This window comes from Lynx canadensis, chromosome X (genome assembly GCF_007474595.2).
Source record: "Lynx canadensis isolate LIC74 chromosome X, mLynCan4.pri.v2, whole genome shotgun sequence".
Taxonomy (NCBI): domain Eukaryota; kingdom Metazoa; phylum Chordata; class Mammalia; order Carnivora; family Felidae; genus Lynx; species Lynx canadensis.
The window spans coordinates 1,115,419-1,135,278 of record NC_044321.2 but is presented as its reverse complement, the minus strand read 5'-3'; the positions used below and the strand labels follow the sequence as shown (position 1 = coordinate 1,135,278).

General features: G+C 47.8%; 1 protein-coding gene across 4 annotated transcripts in view; it reads right to left on the bottom strand.

Annotated features, from left to right (window-relative positions):
- Positions 1–2,151: 2,151 nt before the first annotated feature.
- GYG2 (glycogenin 2) overlaps positions 2,152–19,860 on the bottom strand; it is a 31,006-nt gene continuing 13,297 nt past the window's right edge. For 3 of the 4 annotated variants that reach the window (XM_030305718.1, XM_030305719.1, XM_030305720.1), the window contains 7 exons: positions 18,885–19,047; positions 18,029–18,155; positions 15,607–15,829; positions 13,972–14,100; positions 7,708–7,812; positions 6,462–6,569; positions 2,152–3,743 (listed from right to left, as the gene is read on the bottom strand). In XM_030305718.1, coding sequence (XP_030161578.1) covers positions 3,582–3,743; positions 6,462–6,569; positions 7,708–7,812; positions 13,972–14,100; positions 15,607–15,829; positions 18,029–18,155; positions 18,885–19,047 — 1,017 coding nt within the window. In that variant the 3' untranslated portion in view covers positions 2,152–3,581. The remainder of the gene's footprint in view (positions 3,744–6,461; positions 6,570–7,707; positions 7,813–13,971; positions 14,101–15,606; positions 15,830–18,028; positions 18,156–18,884; positions 19,048–19,860) is intronic. The other variant, XM_030305722.1, reaches the window with a different exon arrangement.

Sequence of the window (19,860 nt, the reverse complement as noted above, 5' to 3'; positions counted from 1 at the left end):
GAGCCTGCTTGGGATACTCTGCTTCTTGTCTCCCTCTCTCTCTGCCCCTCCCCTGCTCTCTCTCTCTCTCTCTCTCTCTCTCTGTCTCAAAAATAAATAAACTTAAAAAGTAGCTTAAAAAGAAGGAACAACTCTGGGAACTGAGAAATTGGGCTTTCAAGTGGGCGCTTACTTGCCCCGGGGAAATTCAGGGTTAATCTCGTCAGCCTATAGGGTGGCCCATCTTTACGGAAGTGACCAGGGTGTTCCAAACATCATTTCATTGCCCAATTACTGATTCAGCAAATGTAGAGTTTCCAGGTGGCTTCTGAACATCTGAAATTTCTGCAAGAACCCCCCCCCCCGCCCCGGGCTTTGCTTTTCTTTTCTTTTCTTTTCTTTTCTTTTCTTTTCTTTTTTTTCATCCTTTATGACTTTCTTGTGAGTCAGAGTCGTTGAGTGAAACACAACACAAAACACCAGTCACTGCGGATTTGCGTTATCTTACTGGATGCAAAACCAAGTCAGATAAGAGAAGTCACGTAAGTGCAGCAGGGAGGGGGGCGGGAGGGACGCGGGGAAAGATCCCCCGGGGAAGGGAGCCGCCCACCGACCCTCAGCGGAAGGGGGTGGCCCCCAGCCCCAGGACTGGAGATCCGCGGAATGCCCTCCGGTGGGGGTTGGGGCCCTGGAGAGACAGAACAGACCCCATCTTAATCTCCAAGGTTCCTGTCTGTTGATTTACAGTGAAACCTTGGCCACTGGCCTAACCGGTTAGACCGGCTGTGGATTAAGTCAGTGCCCCGGAGGCCAGACACACCTCTCCCTCGAATGTTTGCTCCCACACGCCCAGCTGCTCAATCTGCAGACACAGCAAATGAGGCTCTTTGCTGAACCCCCAGGGCTGGCCGTCCCTCCCCCTCACCTTTGTGCAAGCTCTGCCTGTAAACAGCCAATGGGGCGTCCACACATTTAGACATTTAGACACTTCATCTCTCAACAGAAGAATGGACTCTCAAATCCGCCAGAGACCCACATGTGAAAGAGAAATCTGCCAAACCTTCAGGAAAAAAAAAAAAAAACCAAAAAACGCAAGGGAAGATCTTTATCGTCTTCCCTTAGAAGAGATGTTTTAGATAAGACACCTAAAGCCTGAGCGTTTAGCAAAATTCAAAGCCCGAGTGCTTCAAAGAGATGAACAAAAGAAGAGATAAGCCACTGGTGGGAGGGAAGCATTTCCAAATGAATACAACTCCGTAATAATAGAACCATAAAATGTAAACACACACACACACACACACACACACACAGCCAACCCTCCTTCTAAGTACCAAAATACTTGTGATGGTATAGGTCACATCACATCTCTTGGGGACTCAGCGTATACAATTGTGTAGTCCCGACATTACATAGCACAGATTCGGGCACTGGCTTTATTCAGGTATACATTGTATTATACCTCTTACGTGGATGTTTTGTAGAAGTCTCCGAATGTTTTTGAACTTCTCATTTATTGAATAAGCACATGTCACAGTGCCTGCCATACAGAGAACTTAATAACCAGGAAGGAAGGAAGGGAGGGAGGGAGGGAGGGAGGAAGGAAAGGAAGAAGGAAGGAAGGGACGGAAGGAGGAAGGAAGGAAGGAAGGAAGGAAGGAAGGGAAGGAGGAAGGAAGGAGGGAAGGAAGGAAGGATGAATGGGTAGGTGGGTGGGTGGATGGGGGGATGGATGGATGGGTGAATGGGTAGATGGATGGATGGATGGATGGGTGGATGGATGGATCGATGGGCAGATGAGTGGATGGATGGATGGATGGATGGATGGATTGGTAGGTGAATGGGTGGGTGGATGCATGGGTCCGTGGATGGACGGATGGATAAACTGAATAAATTAATGAATATGTGACATTGAGAAGCAATGCTAGGAAAATGGGCAGCTTCCATAGAGAGACCTTAAGGAATTTCACACACTGAGAAGTAAATAGTTATATGCATTTTACTGCTACTAGCAATTCTGAAAAAAAAAAAAAAAAAAAAAAAAAAAAAAAAACCAAAATTGGTGACTTAAATTGGTACAGCACAAAGGCAACCACATCCCTTCCCGCTGTTACATATAAAATATTATTCTGCTGCTCACAACACGCGCACACACACACCAGAAGGGACACCATATTGCTGTTTTAAATTTTTAATTGAAATGCGTGAGCAGACCAGAATGCCTAACAGAAGTCTTCGTCGAGCGTGTATCTTAAGCCAATGAACCACTGTCCAGAAACAGGAGTTCTCTTCCCCACAGAAGCTACGCCAGACTCAAATATTCATCATCTGGGCTCCTCCTGAAGTATGTCAGACTTGGGCTCCTGTTCTTTGTAACCCAACACCACAGCACACAGCACCAGCCTTTCCCCAGAATAACTGTACCGTGTTACTCGGACGGCTGAGTACCGTCCCAACCCAGTCCCTCTAAGGCTATATCCCAATGGCTATCTTCAATTAGCCGCGGGAGCATCATGTGTGTGATGTCAGCCAAGACTGCCTCCCAGAGCTGAAGGAAGCAAACCCTCCGTCACTCACATCGTGCAAAAGCTGTCACCACAACTGATGTCACGGACGCGCCCAGATTCCGCTAGCCAAGGGCTCACCTGCTTGACAGGATGGAAACTCTGGCCAGACACACCCACAGGGATATGACATAACCATCACCACGTGGTCCAGTCTCAAACAACTGAGAACTGTCCCCAAAACAGCGGTGTTGAAATGGTTTGGAAACGTGCTGACTTGACCCGTTATTCAGGCTGAGGTAGTGATATCCGGCAACGAGCAGTCACGTGGGACACACCACAAATGGATCTGCCTCTAAACAAGGACAAGAACCTCTGGAGATTCTCTTAGCGTGAGCAAGGTGTCGCCAGAACCACCGGGACTAAACCCTTGGTTCTTCCAAACTGAGATGACGCTCCCTGCCGCAAGCCAGCTAGAATCTTCCTTCCACATCATCTCCAGCGTCTCCCAAATTGGGCGTCAGTCAATGGCACGTGGCGGTCCAGTTGGGTTTTCCAGAAGAGAAACAGCTGCGGTGTTTCTCAGACGCGCTCTGCAAAGTCTACGTGAGACTCACCCTCAAGATGCCTGAACGTCTACCTAATCCTCAAGGAAAGGACTTTCCACCCTCGAGGGTTCCTGAACGGGTATACCGGTGTCATTAGCTTCGGGGCAGAAGACAACGCGCAGTGACGTCTAACGCTACATAGGACAGATACGGTAGCACCTGCCCAAGGCAGCATCTCGGAGCTCCTTGGGGCAAGACCAGGGAGCACGAATAAGGGTCTACCAGAAGTTTATTGCCGCTCCCATGTGCTGAAAGTGGGGGGCAGCCAAGAAGGCATGGAGAGCTTGGATCGGCGGGGGCGGCAGGGAGGGCTTCAAGCTGGGTTTTGGATGGTCTACATTATTTTTTTGAGGCACTCAGGCTGGTCAGCCCTAAATAGAGGCACATGGTTGAACACCTGTTCCCTCTGAAGGGCCGGAAGGAGATGTCCAGGCAACGGGACCATGCAACAGCACCGTCTATAACCACACACGGAGCAACACAACCGGTCAGGTTACTGCAGAAACCGGTCCAGCTTCTCCTGGATGCGGGCGAACGCGTCCTTCCCCATGTAATCGATGCGTCCCTCCTCCCAGTGTCTCCTTTCCTCCTCAGGACTCGGGGCCTTGACCTTCTCTTCGATGGAAATCTCGAAAACGGAGACGGCCAGGTCAACCTGGGGAAGACAAAGAGACAGGAGGCGGTCTTTGGAGCCATCAGCGGCACAACATGCCGTCCGCTTCAGCGACTGATTCTACAAATGACTCTCCGCTCTTTGGAACCAAATACGTGCTGCGTTTCACACCATACTCTTAGAAGAAGATGGTTTTGCTGGCCACGTTTTGTGAAGTCTTATAAAGTATCATTGTACTTGGGTTCACTTTTTCGTAAGAGGTGTTTCAATTTCTAGCCACTGAACCTTTTGAGACACACACCTGTCCTGATTTAAGGCTTCTACCCGCCCCAAACCTCAATGTTTTGAATCACTTGTACATAATCAAACTACATGAAATCAAGAGGATGTTCACCATATGTGAATAAAGCCTGTAGTAGTTTGGACGGCCTGGCAAAGCCATCGAAATAATAATCCCAGTGGTTTTCTGCTCGCAAATGGTAGGGTTTCTACCTTCTTAAAGCAAAAAAACTGAGACAACATATAGATACGCACGTGTGCAAACACATACACACACACCCCTTTTGTGTGGCACTCAAATGGGTCAACAAAACTAGCAAATATGTTTGCTTTGAAAATTTCTTACCAAGAATTAGAAAAGATGTCTACAAATATGCATGTGGTAATAATACACACACACACACACACACACACACACACACAGACGCTAAAGGTGACTCGGGTATTCCCCAGACACTATGTGTCAACGGGATGATATTAGATGCCAGATGGCTAAATTCGAATTTAGATGCCGCTGGGGGGGCCTGGGTGGTTCGGTCTGTTAAGTGTCCAACTGTTGATCTCAGCTCAGGTCATGATCTCACCGGTCGTGAGTTTGAGCTCCCAAGTCGGGCTCTGGGCTGACAGTGCAGAGGCTGCTTGGGATTCTCTCCCCGCCCCTCTCCTGCTTGCACTGTCCCTGTCTCTCTCAAAATAAATAAATATTTTATAAAAAAAAGAGGATTTCGATGTCAGTGGGCTATGGTACTCTGTACTCCATTTGCAACCGGGTTTTTAAAGAGTTTGTACGGAAAACGTTCTGTTTTCTGCCCTCGTCCCCGTGTGTCGTGTTCAGGCCATCCTACTGGTCAAGGAAACAGCAAGAGTGGGAAAGAAAAAAAAAGGTCTTTTCCAGAATACCTTCTTTTCTCTGTGAGCCCTTGGATTTGGTCCCGGCGCATCTCTGGGAACTAAAGCTTTCTGGAAATAACAGGACCCATAGCACACATGTCACACTACGCCAGCACAAAACGGTGTGCTGACTGCATCACCCGTGATAACCAGAGAAGGTGCGTATCTGAGAAAACCAGAAAGTCCCCTGATTCTGTGACACACGGAATGATACAAGATACTGAGCATCGTCTGAGAAAGTGAATGCGCCCCAGTGAAGCCAGGCACTAATCACGGACTCTTGCAGACCACTCCTAGGTCTAATTTCCACCCGCATTCCCTGCTCAGAGAAGGTAGCGAACTCACCTACGGTCCCAAACCCACCACCCGGCTGAGCTGTTACATAAGGTCCTCCGAGCAGCACTCCCAAACCACGTTACCCTCTAAACACTATTCGTCTGCATCACGGAGCTTCAAAGCCGTACTCCCGGAGCTGAATAGGCTCACATTCCACATCCTGCCCAGCAGAACTGAAGAGACGCCATCACCAACCGCTCTAGAATGAAGTTGAACGTAGCGTATTTGGCATTTACTACCTTCACATAGAGGGAGACAGGGCGTTCACGTTTTCTCCACCGCTAACGGCTAGTAAAGGCTTTGTGCCGACTGTCCTCCGTATTATATGGTCAGCCAGATTCCAAATATTGCTATGAACTAGATATCTTTGTTCCCCCAAATTCCTATCAACCCCCAATAGGAGGGTATGAAGACGCGGGGCCTTTGGGAGGTGGTCAGGTCATAAGGGTGGAGTCCCCATGAATGCGACGAGTGGCCTTACAAAAGGGACCCCAGAGGGCTCCCTCGTCCCTTCCGCTGTGTGAGAGCACAGCAAGAAGACAGACGTCCATGAACCAGGAAGCGGGTCGCACTTCCATCCTGGACTTCCGCCTTGCACAACTTTGAGGAAGAAGTGTACCCTGTGCGTCAGCCCCACGGCGTATCGTGTTCGGCTATGGCTCCTCAAACGTACTCAGGAACATGTTCAATATGATCATTAGAGTTCAACGCCCAGCTCTAGAGCCGTATTAACTACTCCTTAAAGACCAAAAGGTGTCATTCAATGGCTGTTAGAAAAAAAAAAAAAAATTAGCAATTGCTTTCACTAAATATACGCACAGAAAGAAGAAAATTTAAGAACAGAACGTTCTGGAAGAGGAAGGAAAGCAGTACATGGGCCATTTGGATCAGAAGGCTCACCCCCAGATTTTTCTGCTTTTATCCGCTTCCTTTGAGACAATGGCTCCCTCAGCATTCGTTCCCACACTCGCCATACAGAAAAACAGCCAAGCCCCCGATGGTCAATGAACTTTTGCAGAACGGCGTTTAAAAGAGAGAAAGGCCATCGTGGTTAAGGATGGAAAAGAAAGTGACCACAGGCAAGTGCTGCAAAGGACAAGGACGCGGATCAAAAGCACCAAAGAGGCTGGTGGAGTCTTATTGCCAGAAAGTCAGGCTGGAAATTGAGGTAGCGGTTGGTGCGTGAATATGGCTGGCCTCAACACGGCGGACGGCATCCACCAGGAGTGCCGGACAAGACAATTAGGGTACCACCTCCAGAGCATCCTGAGGACTGGGGTCCCCGGTGACATCCACAGGGGGCTCCTGGCTCGGTTCCACGGCTTCCACAGACGGGCCACTTTCTGCTTTATCCGCAGGCCGCTAGAAACACAACCAGGCCATCATTAGTCTGCGGACGGCTTCAGGACAACTACAGCCTTAGCCACGAGGACAGAGAATCTTTGCCAGGGGAAAATAGAATCAAAGGCACACATTGTGCTAAATGGCCTCTTCTGCAAAGTCTAGAAATGTGGGCTCCACCACTCCCCACCTTCTCCCCTGACACCCACCATTTCTTGCACAACACAAGATGCCGCAAGTTCTTATGGGATGTGCCAAAGCTAATTTTTCACACAGGGATTCAATTATAGTTCACCCCCGAGCAACACGGGGCTAGGGGCATTGACCTGCACACAGTCGAAAATCCACGGATAACCGTGGACTCCCCCAAAAGGTAACTACTACTAGTCAACCAGTGACCGAAAACCTTACCAATAATATAAAAAGTCAAGTAACACGTTTTTCTTTTGCATGTTCTATGTATTATATACTGTATTCTTACAAAATGTAAGCTGGAGAAAAGTAAATGTGATTAAGACAATCGTTAAGGAAGAGAAAATACATTTATGGTACCGTACTGCATTTACTGAAAAAATCCGTGTACAAGTGGACCCACGTGGTTCAACCCCGTGCCATCCAAGGGTTGACTACAGGTTATACCAAATACCCACAGAAGCATTTTACTAAGCTCGCCTCTCGGGCAGCATAGCAGCCTCTGGGTTCAATCTTCTGATGATGCAAGCAAATGACAGCCCAGATTCACGAGGGCAAATTTAGAAAAAAAACAGGGGTAGGACTCCTCATCCTTCAATACTGATATTAAACATGGGTCCAAAATCGTACCAAATTTTTTTATTTAAAAAAATATATGTATGGGAGAATATATGTCATGGTGATGTTACACCTTTGTCATTTCTAATGCTTCCTAAAGGAAAATGGAGTGACCAAATGGCCGACAGGAAACAGAAAGATGGAGGAGAAAAAAAAAATCTGAACAGATGACCAGGTCCTTTATAGACTAGTCACCACACAAAGTATTTGAGGTGAGGTAAACCATTCAGAAAGGTCATGGGACGAAGAAGAAAAGCATGGGGAATCTTTGGTATTGACAGACACAGACACATTGAGAAAACAACACTAGGAGACACAGATGTGCGTAAGGAGTATAAATGAGGTGTACCGAGGTGGTCTGGGTCTCTGTGGAGTCTGCACATTGGGGGGAGGGTGGTGATAATGGGTCACACCTCACTCCAGCGGAAGTCTCAAGTTCAGGCCACCCTATCGTCTGTTATAAAGAAAGAAAGAAAAGCAAATTAGGTCAGCCCTCCTGCAGGTATCTGAAAACACCCAATCTCTTTTTTTCTGCATCCATGATACAAGGGCAGCCCGTTAAGGAAGACGTGTGGGACAGACGCTGCCGGGCTCACTGATGCCTGTGTCTACTCCTCAGTCTCGGGCTCACGCGTCCCAGCCTCCTTGCCCCTAGGTGGAGCCACACAAGGACTTCTCACCCACACGCATGAGATCTAATGTGACTCACCTAGAGCAAGGCGGAATACACATTCCTTAACCTCTCCACTCCCAGGTCAGGTGAAGCCTATTTCAACTGGGGTTCCACCAGAAAACAAACCCCGACCAAAAGTGATTTGAGTGACTATTTTCTCACTTCTTCCAAGGATGGTATGCAGCCAAGATCATTCCAGGTGTACGAGAGACAGCATAACGCATTGTGTTCAATGGCTGGCTACGACAGGAGATCCTAATTGTCCCTCAGGGAGTCATGGCAGAGAAGGGATGTCCTAGAAGACGCTGGACCGGAATAAGAGGAGGATCCTGGACCCCTCGATGACTGCATGGAGCCACACATATCTTTGTCACCACAGTTGACTAGGACATGGGCACAGAGTTTTCCTCATTTGGGGATGTTTGTTACACGGCAAGCCTGACCAATTCACAATCGGGAAGCAAGCTTGCACCCGCAGGCTGGGGGCCATAAGTGCTCTGAAGGCTTCTGCAAGACTAAGCTAATCAGTCAGCCACAGCGACTAGAGAACGCCGAGTATGTGCCCAATTCTCTGTGCAAAAACACTGCGAAAATCACGCAGGTAGACTGGGCTGAGCTTGTAAGATGAATATTATAAATACACCTGGCATTTTATTTCCCCTTGAGGCAACCAAGAGGCTGTCGAGAAGAATCTGGGCAGACATTTGAGCAGTGCCATGAGGCTGAGGACCCACAAATGATGAGGCGTCCAAGAGGGACCCTCGGAACGCCACAGGCTTTCACGTGGGGCCACACTAAAAGGAGGGCCAGAAACAGCGACTCTTACAAACACAGAAGCCCGATTTCACACCAGCTCAACCCCTCATAGGGTGTGGGCACACCACCTGTATGAAGACTTCCCGCCAGGAAAGATGAAACAAAACAAAACACAATGCTCTCTGGATGAGGATAATATGATTTAGAGCTTCCAATGACCCCAGCAATTTTTCCATGTACAATGAATGTCTTGAAGGCTATTCAAAATCAACCAGCATAGAGCAAAACAGGATCAAATGAATGAAAAGCACGAGGGAAAAAAATCAAACCGCAAGAACATGGGGCGCCTGGGTGGCTCAGTCGGTTGAGCGTCCGACTTCAGCTCAGGTCACGATCTCGCGGTCCGTGAGTTTGAGCCCCGTGTCGGGCTCTGGGCTGATGGCTCGGAGCCTGGAGCCTGCTTCCGATTCTGTGTCTCCCTCTCTCTCTGCCCCTCCCCGTTCATGCTCTGTCTCTCTTTGTCTCAAAAATAAATAAACGTTAAAAAAAATTTTTTTAAAAACCACAAGAACATGAAATCCACATATGACTTATCAGACACGCACTATAATCAATAATCAAGTCTAAAAAATACTTTAAATGAAATAAAGGGGGAAATTAGAGAATCTCAAAGGAGTCCAGAAACTGTCCTATTAAATATTTTCTGTTTATTGGAATTAAAAACACAGTAACTGAGGCGCTTGGGTGGCTCGGTCTGTTAAGTATGCAGCTGCAGCTCAGGTCATGATCTCATGGTTCATGGCTCAAGCCCCGCGTCAGGCTGTGCACTGACCGCGTGGAGCCTGCTTGGGATTCTCTTTCTCCCCCTCTCTTTCTGCAGCCCCTCCCCTCTCAAAATAAGTAAACTTAAAACAAGCTCGCAGTAACTGCAGTTAAGTGTCCAGGATATGGGTTTAACAACTGATTAAACACAGCTAAAGAAAAGATCGGTTAACTGGAGAACAGGCCAGTAGAGTGAAGCATGGAAAGCGAGATGGGAGGGAAATGTAGAGAAGTGAGTCACAGATACAAGGAACATCATAAAAAGGCATACTAAAGATCTAATTACAATAACAAGAGAGTAGGTGAGTGGGGAGAAGGAAGGAGAGAAAGAGGGAGAACAGAGAAAGACAGAATGCTCAGAAGGAACACAGGGTCAAGGACTGCTACAAACTCTAAGGAGGACAAACACAAAGAATAAACAACCCAGAGCCATCGTGAGGAAACAGATAACCGAAGCCCAAGAGACAAATCTGACAAGCAGCCAGAGAAAAGAGAAAATTGCCCTCAAGTGCAGAAACAGGATGCTGGAAGACGGACTTGCTAAGAGATCGTGGAGGTCAGAAGACTAAGAAACAACATTTTTAGGGTGCCCTTGTGAAACTACCTGCCAGGGGAGAATTCCACATCCAGTAAAATACGGCCTAAAATGAAGGTACATAGTACATGTATGAATGACATTTTAAGAAATTACTATACAGTTTTTCACTTGCAGATGATGTGATTTTGCATGTCGACTGACCCAAAGAATCGAGGCAGAATCTGTTCGTGTGTAAAAATTTAGCAAGGTAGCTGGATTTCAAAACTCAAACGTATTTCTATACACCCTCATCAAGTAGTAAGAAAATTAGTTTTTACAATGATACCATTTATAGTAGCCTCAAAACACACCAAAAATGAGGAATAAGTCTAGTAAAATGTATCCAAGATCCCTACCAAACAATTTAACATATTGACATAAAATAAAGAAGATCTACCTAGAAATATACTATGTCCACAGAATGGAGGGCTCAACACTTTGGAGATATCAGTCCTTCTAAAACTGATCTGTAGGTTCAGTGCAATCACAGCTGAAATTCCAGAAGACTTTTTTGTGTGTTTGTTTTCCAAGACACTGTAAAGCTGATCCTAATATTCACAGGGAAATTTAGAAGAGGCAGGGAAAGAAGAAAAAAGTTGAGGTACTTGTATGACCAGTAATAAGACTTATTTTAAAGCCATGGTCATCACGGCAGTATGTTACTGGTGCAAGGAAGGGAAAGATAACACAAAAGAATATAGAATCGGAAAACAGATCCATCCACAAATGGGCACAGGAATGATGGCAAAGGCAACATGACAAAGCAGCGGGGAAATAACAGCTTTGTTGTTAACCTGTGCTGAGTTCATTCTAGATCCACGTGTAAGAGTAATGAATGTTGACCCCAAGCCCATTCCTTACCCAACATCCATTGCAGGTGGATTATATACTTACATATAAAAAGAAGACACAATACAAATTCTGTAAGACATGCAACGTCTTCATCACCTTAGTTTTGGGACAGATTTTCCTGAACGGTGAATAAAACAGACTCTACATAAAGGAAATGCTAAACTAGGAATTTCTGGGCATCAAAGGATGCCATTTGGGGACTGAAAAGGTAACAGAGTAGGAGAAAGTATTTACCGTACTACTGGAAAAGAGCTTGATATACACATTGTTAAGACTAACTTTAAAACAGGAGACCCTGGAGGAAAAAAAAAATGTTCAAGATATTTGAACGAGCATTGCCAAAAGCGTCACAGCTTGATAAGCATCCAAAAACTGGCTCATGTTAATTCAGCTTCATCTGATACATGCACACTAAAACCACAAGGAGACGCCCCACGTGCTCACTGGCACTCTGGAAGGTTGCTGACGAGGTGAAGCCACCAGGACTCCCACTAGGGGTGCCGCCACTTGCCAAATCCTTGGCAGAATCTACTAACGCAAAAGGGTACATAAAAGCCTACCCTTTGATCTAACGACCCCGCCCCTAAGTATCACCTCACCAAAAACGCGTGTGCAAGGGCAACGCCAGGCACGCACAACGTTGTTCCCAGCAGCGTTATCTGTATCGCCCAAACGGTAGTATCCATCAACGCTAGAATCAATATATCGTGTCCTCCTACAATTTGACACCATGCAACCCACAGAATAAACGAACTACTGACTCACTCTGCAAGACGGAAGGATCTCATAAATATGTCGCGTGAAGGAGACCAGACTAGAAAGAACATACTGTAGGATCCCATTTATAAGGAGCTCAAGGGCACTCACAAGTAAGTGGTAATGGTGGGCCAAGGTCAGGGTAGCATTTTCTAGTGACCGGGAGGGTGAAAGGGGTCTTTTGGGGTGAATTTTCAGGTCCGGATTGTGGCTATTTAGAATTTTTTTCACTCTGAAAATGCATCAAGGTATATACTTATCACGTGTGTCATTTTTTACACATATGTTATCCCTCAGCTTGAAGGGAGGGAGGGAGGGAGGGTGGGAGGGAGGAGGATGTTCTACAAACAATAAAAACAACCAATAACTTCAAAAAAATAAACGGCATTCCTTGTCTTTTCACTCACTACATTTCCCCACCCAAGATACTGGAGGACAAAACACATGACTGAGAAAATAATAAATGGCAAATATATTTGCCTAATACATCAATGTACATGGGAAGAAAATTAGACCTCCGGCTGTAACTTTTGAAAACGGATACCTAGTTGTCAGTACTGGTTGCCATATTTACAAAGGCTCCTGTCTTCCATCGGGATCCCAAGGTCAGGACCCAGCTCTTATACATTTATAGGAATTTATAAAAATAATTTTTTGTTTTTCGACTGGGTTCCAGCTCCCCAGATCAAAGACCCAGAGTCAATAATTCAATACATGGCCGGTAGGTGGCAGTAATGCTGTGTAATGAATTCCAAAATAAAGCACTTCGGATACAGCGAAGGCACGAGTTCCTTTGGTGTTTTTTCTTTCAAGTTCTTCTTTAAGTTCTAGTTGGTTAACACAGAGCATAATACTGGTTTCAGGGCTGGAATTTACCGATGCGTCCCGTCCTTTTAAAAGTGTGAGGACTTCATCGCTTGTAGAGACACAAGGTCATCATCAGAGAATCGAGCCACTGGGATCCTCAGAGGTGACCCCTCCCTGGCCCTAATGACACATTTCAGCAGACAAGTCGGATGTCTTCCCTCCCTGCCTCTGCACGTCTGGAAGATCCCTTCTGCCTGAGCACTTGAATGCGAACCCAAGTTCTACCTCCAGGTGGATGGTTCTAGACTCCTTCCTCTGCAATCTGCACACACTGGTTACTCATCGCAGGCACCCGCCGTTTGGAGATGTCTGGGAAGCCTGGGGCACGGAGGCATGGAGGTGCAACAAACTGTAGAGTGCCTTACACAAAAATGTCCGCTAAACTTTAAACATCGCTTTTTCACTGAGGCGCCTGGGGGTGGCTCGGTCGGTGAGGTGTCCGACTTCGACTCAGGTCATGATCTCACGGTTCGTGGGTTCGAGCCCCGCGTCGGGCTCTGTGCTGACGGTTCAGAGCCCGGAGCCCGCTTCGGATTCTGTGTCTCCCTCTCTCTGTGCCCCTCCCCCACTCATGCTCTGTCTCTCTGTCAAAAATAAATACACATTAAAAACAATTAAACATTGCTTCTTTCCACTGAAAAACAGCTTCCCCAAAGCCGTGTGCAGCACAGAGAACTTAAGGGGAATAAAAGTGCCTTCCAACGTGAAGACTGAAATCCAGAAATCTTTCAACACCGGATATTATCGCAATGTATTCACTTGGAGATATGGGGTCTAGGAACACCGGTGTCCTTTGGGATTACCCGTAATCCTTTGGGATTATGTCCCCCACGAGTATATCCGGGCTGATGGAGGTGTGGGCAGCCTTGAGCTCCTTCCAGCGGCTCCCACACAGCGTCTGTTTCCTGGCTTTCTCCTGCTTCCAGAGACACCGGAGGCCTTGGCTTGTGGCCACGTTCCTCCAAAGCCAGCGGAGCTCACGTCTTCTGTCTCTGCCTTGCTCAGAATCATCTGATCACGAGGTCCTCATCCGGATAAGGTAGCATTTTCAGGTTCCCAGAGTCAGGACGTGCCCGTGTTGGTCGGGGAGAATCATCTGATGTACCACAATGATGCATGTGAACGCAGGAGCCCCCCCACATAAAACTGTGCAATGATCCACGTATAATTGCGCAATGATCTACATGAACGCAGGAGCCCCCGCCCCCCACGCCAAAGCCAGAGCCTTGGAAGCAGGCTCTCAGCTCTGTGTCCTTGGGGAGCCAGCGTCTGACTCTCCCATCACAGCCGTGTGGACGTCGAGTACTCACGTCCTCCGAACGGCATCCCTTGGGGGAAGGTGGGATGTCCTCCATGACCACCGTCTCCTCCGAAGGGCCCTCAGCTGGCCAAGGCTGGCTGGACCCTGCTGACTCTGCACACGGCTCCCCGACGCCAGTCTGCAGAAAGATGAACACACTAGCTAAGTCCTCCTCCTGTTTCCAACTCTGCAGCTGCCCTGGGGACCCCAAGACTCATACCATGCCCTGGGAGGTCAGTGCTCCCCAACTCAGTAAACACAGCCTTGCCCAGGGAATGCACACAGACCTGGGAAACCAGGACCCCAGAACCTATCAACAAGCCATAAATGTTCTGGGTCGGCTGTGCAGACAGCCAACTGCTCTGGAAACAAACCCCAGCATCCCACACACCCTGGCCGACAGAGAGCCTCTCGGGCCATAGGGGCTGCTGGCCATGAGACACCTGCAAAGGTCAGCTCCGATCAAACAGGTGACAGGTGGTTCTCATGCAAGCTGCCCCATTCTCGTGAAAACCACCTGTGTCCTCACTGCTCTGGATGCTGTATTTCTCACAAGCACCTGACTCCACGTCTTATTTTCCTTCCCCCAAAACCTGATGCCTGGCTCACCGCCTGGCGGGAGCACGGTGGCAACCTGAACGCAGATAAACTTGTATGCGCTCATGTGACACGACCCGAGACCCCGAGTCCTCACAAAGAGAAGAACCACTTGGTTCCACCAGACAGAACCCGCAGCAAAGACTGAACGACGGATTGATTCTTTGCGATTTCCCATCAACGCCATGCCTGTGGATGGATCGACCTTCCCGTACTAATAAACGAGCCGGTAAGCAACGATCAGGTAAGAAAGTTCCCTGGGACCGAATTCCGAAAACTCTTTTGCGAGGCACCTGCCGTACCCCTAGTCGGCGGACTGCACACACATCGTTACGTAGTGCGTTAAGAGTCACCGTGACATTGGGGCGCCTGGGTGGCGCAGTCGGTTAAGCGTCCGACTTCAGCCAGGTCACGATCTCGCGGTCCGTGAGTTCGAGCCCCGCGTCGGGCTCTGGGCTGATGGCTCAGAGCCTGGAGCCTGTTTCCGATTCTGTGTCTCCCTCTCTCTCTGCCCCTCCCCCGTTCATGCTCTGTCTCTCTCTATCCCAAAAATAAATAAACGTTGATCATTTAAAAAAAAAAAAAAAAAGTCACCGTGACATTAAAAAAAAAAAAAACCAGATCAGCGCCAATCTACAGTTTCAGAAATACTCTTCACTCACGCGTCGCAACACGTGCTTCAACTGATGACGTAAATTGGAAAGTGTGTCCTCGCAAGACATGGTAATCAATCCCCCGCGGCCACTCATCCCCCAGCGGCTCTTTCCCTGACGCAGGCAGCTAATTGGAATGATTTATGCACAAATCCTGTAAATCTCAGCAACACTCTGGCGCATTAAACATTCACGATTCTGAGCCGAAGGCGGGGGGGGGGGGGGGGGGGGGGGAGACAATAACCACACAGGGTGTCTGTCTGTTCAGCATCCTTTATGAAATACAGCATGTGGGAACAGAAGCATGAGCTTCTAGAAAGTACACCGGGCATCTGGACCACGCACAGCATCTACCCATGCCCAACGCCTGTTTCCAGAGGGCGTCACCCGCTTACGGCATGTCCTGGAGCCACGTGTTCTCCCGCATCCCGGAAGCTCTTGTAAAGAGGCAGGACGCTGTGCTGGTAGACTGTCCACCACAGGTTGAGGAAGGACGTCTGGTGCTGGGTCCCCAACCCGGAGCCGTCCTCCAACACCGAGCCCGTCTGCGGATTGTACTTATAGTTCCATGGCTTTGTGGGTCCCAGAAAGTGCACGACCTTTGCACTCGAGCCGAATCTGAGGAGGAAACACACAGCATTCCACTTTCCGCTTGGAAGTGACCACACACACACACACACACACACACACGGAAAGCATCACGCGGCCATGAGACACGTCAAAGACAGCAGCAAGTAAACACCTGTCTCAACCCTACTAATTGGACCCACACTTAGGTTTCCTTAAAGATAACGGTTTAAACACTCAGCATTTGCAGTATTTGGTTTTCTACATACCAAGGAACATAATCATAACCCACTGGGGTATTCCCCCCAAAGCAGAAGAATCAGTCAAGAACCTTATAAAGATTGTGGATTTTCTCCTCTCAACCTTTTTTTTCATTTAAAAAAAATTAAAAAAAAATTTTTTAATGTTTTATTTATTTTTGAGACAGAGAGAGACAGAGCATGAACAGGGGAGGGTCAGAGAGAGGGAGACACAGAATCTGAAATGGGCTCCAGGCTCTGAGCGGTCAGCACAGAGCCCAACGCGGGGCTCGAACTCACGGACCGTGAGATCATGACCTGAGCCAAAGTCAGACGCTTAACCGACCAAGCCACCCAGGCGCCCCTAAAAAAAATTTTTTTTGATGTCTATTTATTTTTGAGAGAGAGACACAGAGCACGAGTGGGGGAGGGGCAGAGAGAGAGGGAGACACAGAATCCCAAGCAGGCTCCAGGCTCCGAGCTGTCAGCACAGAGCCCTACGCGGGGCTCGAACTCACGTGAGATCACTCGAGATCCTGACCTGAGTCGGAGTTGGACGCTTAACGGACTGAGCCACCCAGGCGCCCCATCTCCTCTCAATATTTTAAAACATTTTTTTCCATATGCGTCTTCCCATGAAATTTTAATACTATATTTGCACTGTAATGCATGTTCCGTATGCACATCTCTGGTTTATACATTAAAAAGAATAGGATGTTGGGGCGCCTGGGTGGCGCAGTCGGTTAAGCGTCCGACTTCAGCCAGGTCACGATCTCGCGGTCCGGGAGTTCGAGCCCCGCGTCGGGCTCTGGGCTGATGGCTCGGAGCCTGGAGCCTGTTTCCGATTCTGTGTCTCCCTCTCTCTGCCCCTCCCCCGTTCATGCTCTGTCTCTCTCTGTACCAAAAAATAAATAAACGTTGAAAAAAAAATAAAAAAAAAAAAAAGAATAGGATGTTTGCACTCTCCAAGGACCAATTTCTGCCCCTTGGAGGCAGTCTGGCCCCTGTTAAAAATGCACACTCTAGAATTATTCTGTCGCTACGTTCTGCTCAGATTTTCCACTTTTCTTTATAACAGCATCACCCACAGCAGCAAATCTCAAACACTTTTGTCTCAGGACTTTTTGAAATTCTTAAAATGCACTGAGGACCACAAGCCTAGATTTGTTCACATGGATTCTATCTGTACATATTTATCGCAATGGAAATTAAAACAGGAATCTGAAAACAGATTTAATCAATTCATTAGAAATCAATCACCCCCTGAGATGTTGATGTTCATTTCATACTTTTTTCATGAAAAATAACTGTATTTTCATGGACCATCCCAAGAGGAAACAGCCAGCTTCTTATATCTGTGTGCATTCAGGACACTGTTTTCGATTTTTTGTTTTTCAGTGCATTTTTTATTACATCATAGAGTGTCTGTAAAACTCCTATACGCTCATGAAAAAGTGAGAAGAAAAGAAAAAAATAACATCTTAGAATTATTTTTATTTTTATTTTTTTATATCTTAGAATTCTTTTTCGAGTCATTTTGACTTTGCAGACATTAAAAAGAACTGTGGGGAACCCCTGGGGGGTTCCTCGGACCACACTTTGAGAACCACTACCATTAAAACTCCCTGCCTTGGCTTCCTATAATTTATAATTACAAAAGGCAAATGGAGGGAGGATCTAATATTTTTTAATTTTTTTAAATGTTTATTCATTTTTGACAGACAGAGAGAGGCAAAGCATGAATTGGGGAGGGGCAGAGAAAGAGGGAGACAAAGAATCCGAAGCAGGCTCCAGGCTCCCAGCTGTCAACACAGAGCCCGACTCGGGGCTCGAACTCACGGACCGCGGGATCATGACCTGAGCCGAAGTCAGACGCTCAACCGACTGAGCCACCCAGGCACCCCAGGATCCGATTTTTTTTAACCCAAATGCCAAAAGCTGATAAAGATTCTAGAGACAGGGTTGCCAGAAAGCAGCTGCTCTAGAAGGATCTAGAACACAGAGAACTTACCGTTTGAAGGCGGGGCTGTAGGTGTATGCCGTGTTACTGCTCAAGTTGTAGATGAACGGTAAGTGCTTGTGGATGTCTGCTGTGGACCAGCTACTGAAGAAACTGTTCAGTAAGCCTTGATCTGCCCCTAGATGACGGAAGAGCGCTCGGAGAGAATTCAAGACGCGCTTGAAGGGCTTAATATACACACCCACCCACCCGCGAGGTCCCATTACGTGTCTCCTCTCTGCCCACTACAACACGACCGTTCGTCTCAAAAGGGAGTGGTCGCCCACACCGTTAATCTTAACACTGCATATCGTCTCCAAAATTCTGCACCCATAACCTAGACCATTGATAATAAACTCACATGTTGTCTCCAGAATTCTCCATCTTGCCCACAATGAACCCCATCTGGTAGCAACACTTCTTCCTCTACCATGTTTGCCGAATGGGCAACTCCTGGCCCGTACCCAGACAGGATTCTCGATCAGTCTCGTGTTTTCTTTTACGTGACAACAGTCGTAGCACGCTCCCCCTCTATTAAAGCCTGTTCCAGCCAAATATCGGCTTCTCGCTGGGTCACTTTATTCTACTCCAGGGGCTGGCCAACCAAGGCTTACCTCCTGTATGATCAGGATTGGGGACCCATCCTTCCTACTCACTGCGGATGTTTTCAATGCTTTTCTACGTTGCGTATTTACTGACTGACTTCACTAATTCCTAACACCGTGCCTGGCCCTATTCTTCCACACCCGTCTTTAACTCACGTCGATTTGCCATTCACATATCTGGGGGAAGGTGAGCATGAGGCAGGGATATGGCTCCTGGGAAGAGCCCCGTTCTCTTCCACCCACGTCCGGCTTCCCTCGCTTACCGTCAAAGCTGCCGTGGTCCACGGCATGTCGCAGCAAGAGGCCGTGTGTCTCAAGAGACGGTTGGAAGACAAAGACACCGCTGTTGAAGCAGTCCGGCCACCCGGGATCCGGGGCTGCGGAAAACTCCGCCCTGTCAAACAGCTCATCGATATTGGACAGCACCTGGCAAAGCACAGCATGGGAAACCGTGTGGCCACACGTCTCTTACGTCTGGGATGCGGGTGAAAACGCCACAGACACTTAAGGATGGGCAGACTATGTCCAGCGACTGGAAACCCGTGCATGTTTTTTGACCGACTCTTCTGTTAGGCTAACAACAGACACAGGAGAGCGTTATGAGTAAGACTGCTCTCCGGCTCATTTCAGGCGACTGAAGTAACACCATCTCTGAGACGACATTATTTTCTCAAGGTTTTTAAAATCCTGTGTAGAGCTTGCCCACCTGAATATCCTCTTTAACCCAGCAAAGGTGGCCAACGAAACTCTGCAAACCCGTGAACGGAGAGGTTTCCAAGTCAACGTGATGTTGCCTTCCGGAGCTTAACTATTAATTCCAGATTAATCCCTCCAACACCCATTGCCTTTCTAAATTGTGCTCTGCTTGGAAAAAGAAGACATTACTCCCATGCTGCTACGGGTCTTATTTTCCTTGGCACCTCCCCGTCTTCCCACAGAGATGCTTTTGCCCCACCAAGACGACCTACAATGGACTGGCGACATCTCAACTCCCGGTCACGCTTTAGCTTTCCAATGGCTGGTTTTGAAGGCAGCCAACATAGGCTCCCACCCTTCGGGTCACTACCCTAAATGACAAAGGGAGGGAGCCACAGCCTCAGAAGCCAGCTGTTCCAGTCCCATTGGGACTATGCATTTCAATATCCAATCAAGGCGAAATACTCTTTTCTAATTATTCGATTTCGTGTAGATGAAACGATGTGATTAGAAATCCCTCCTAGGGAAGGAGCGTGGCTTCAA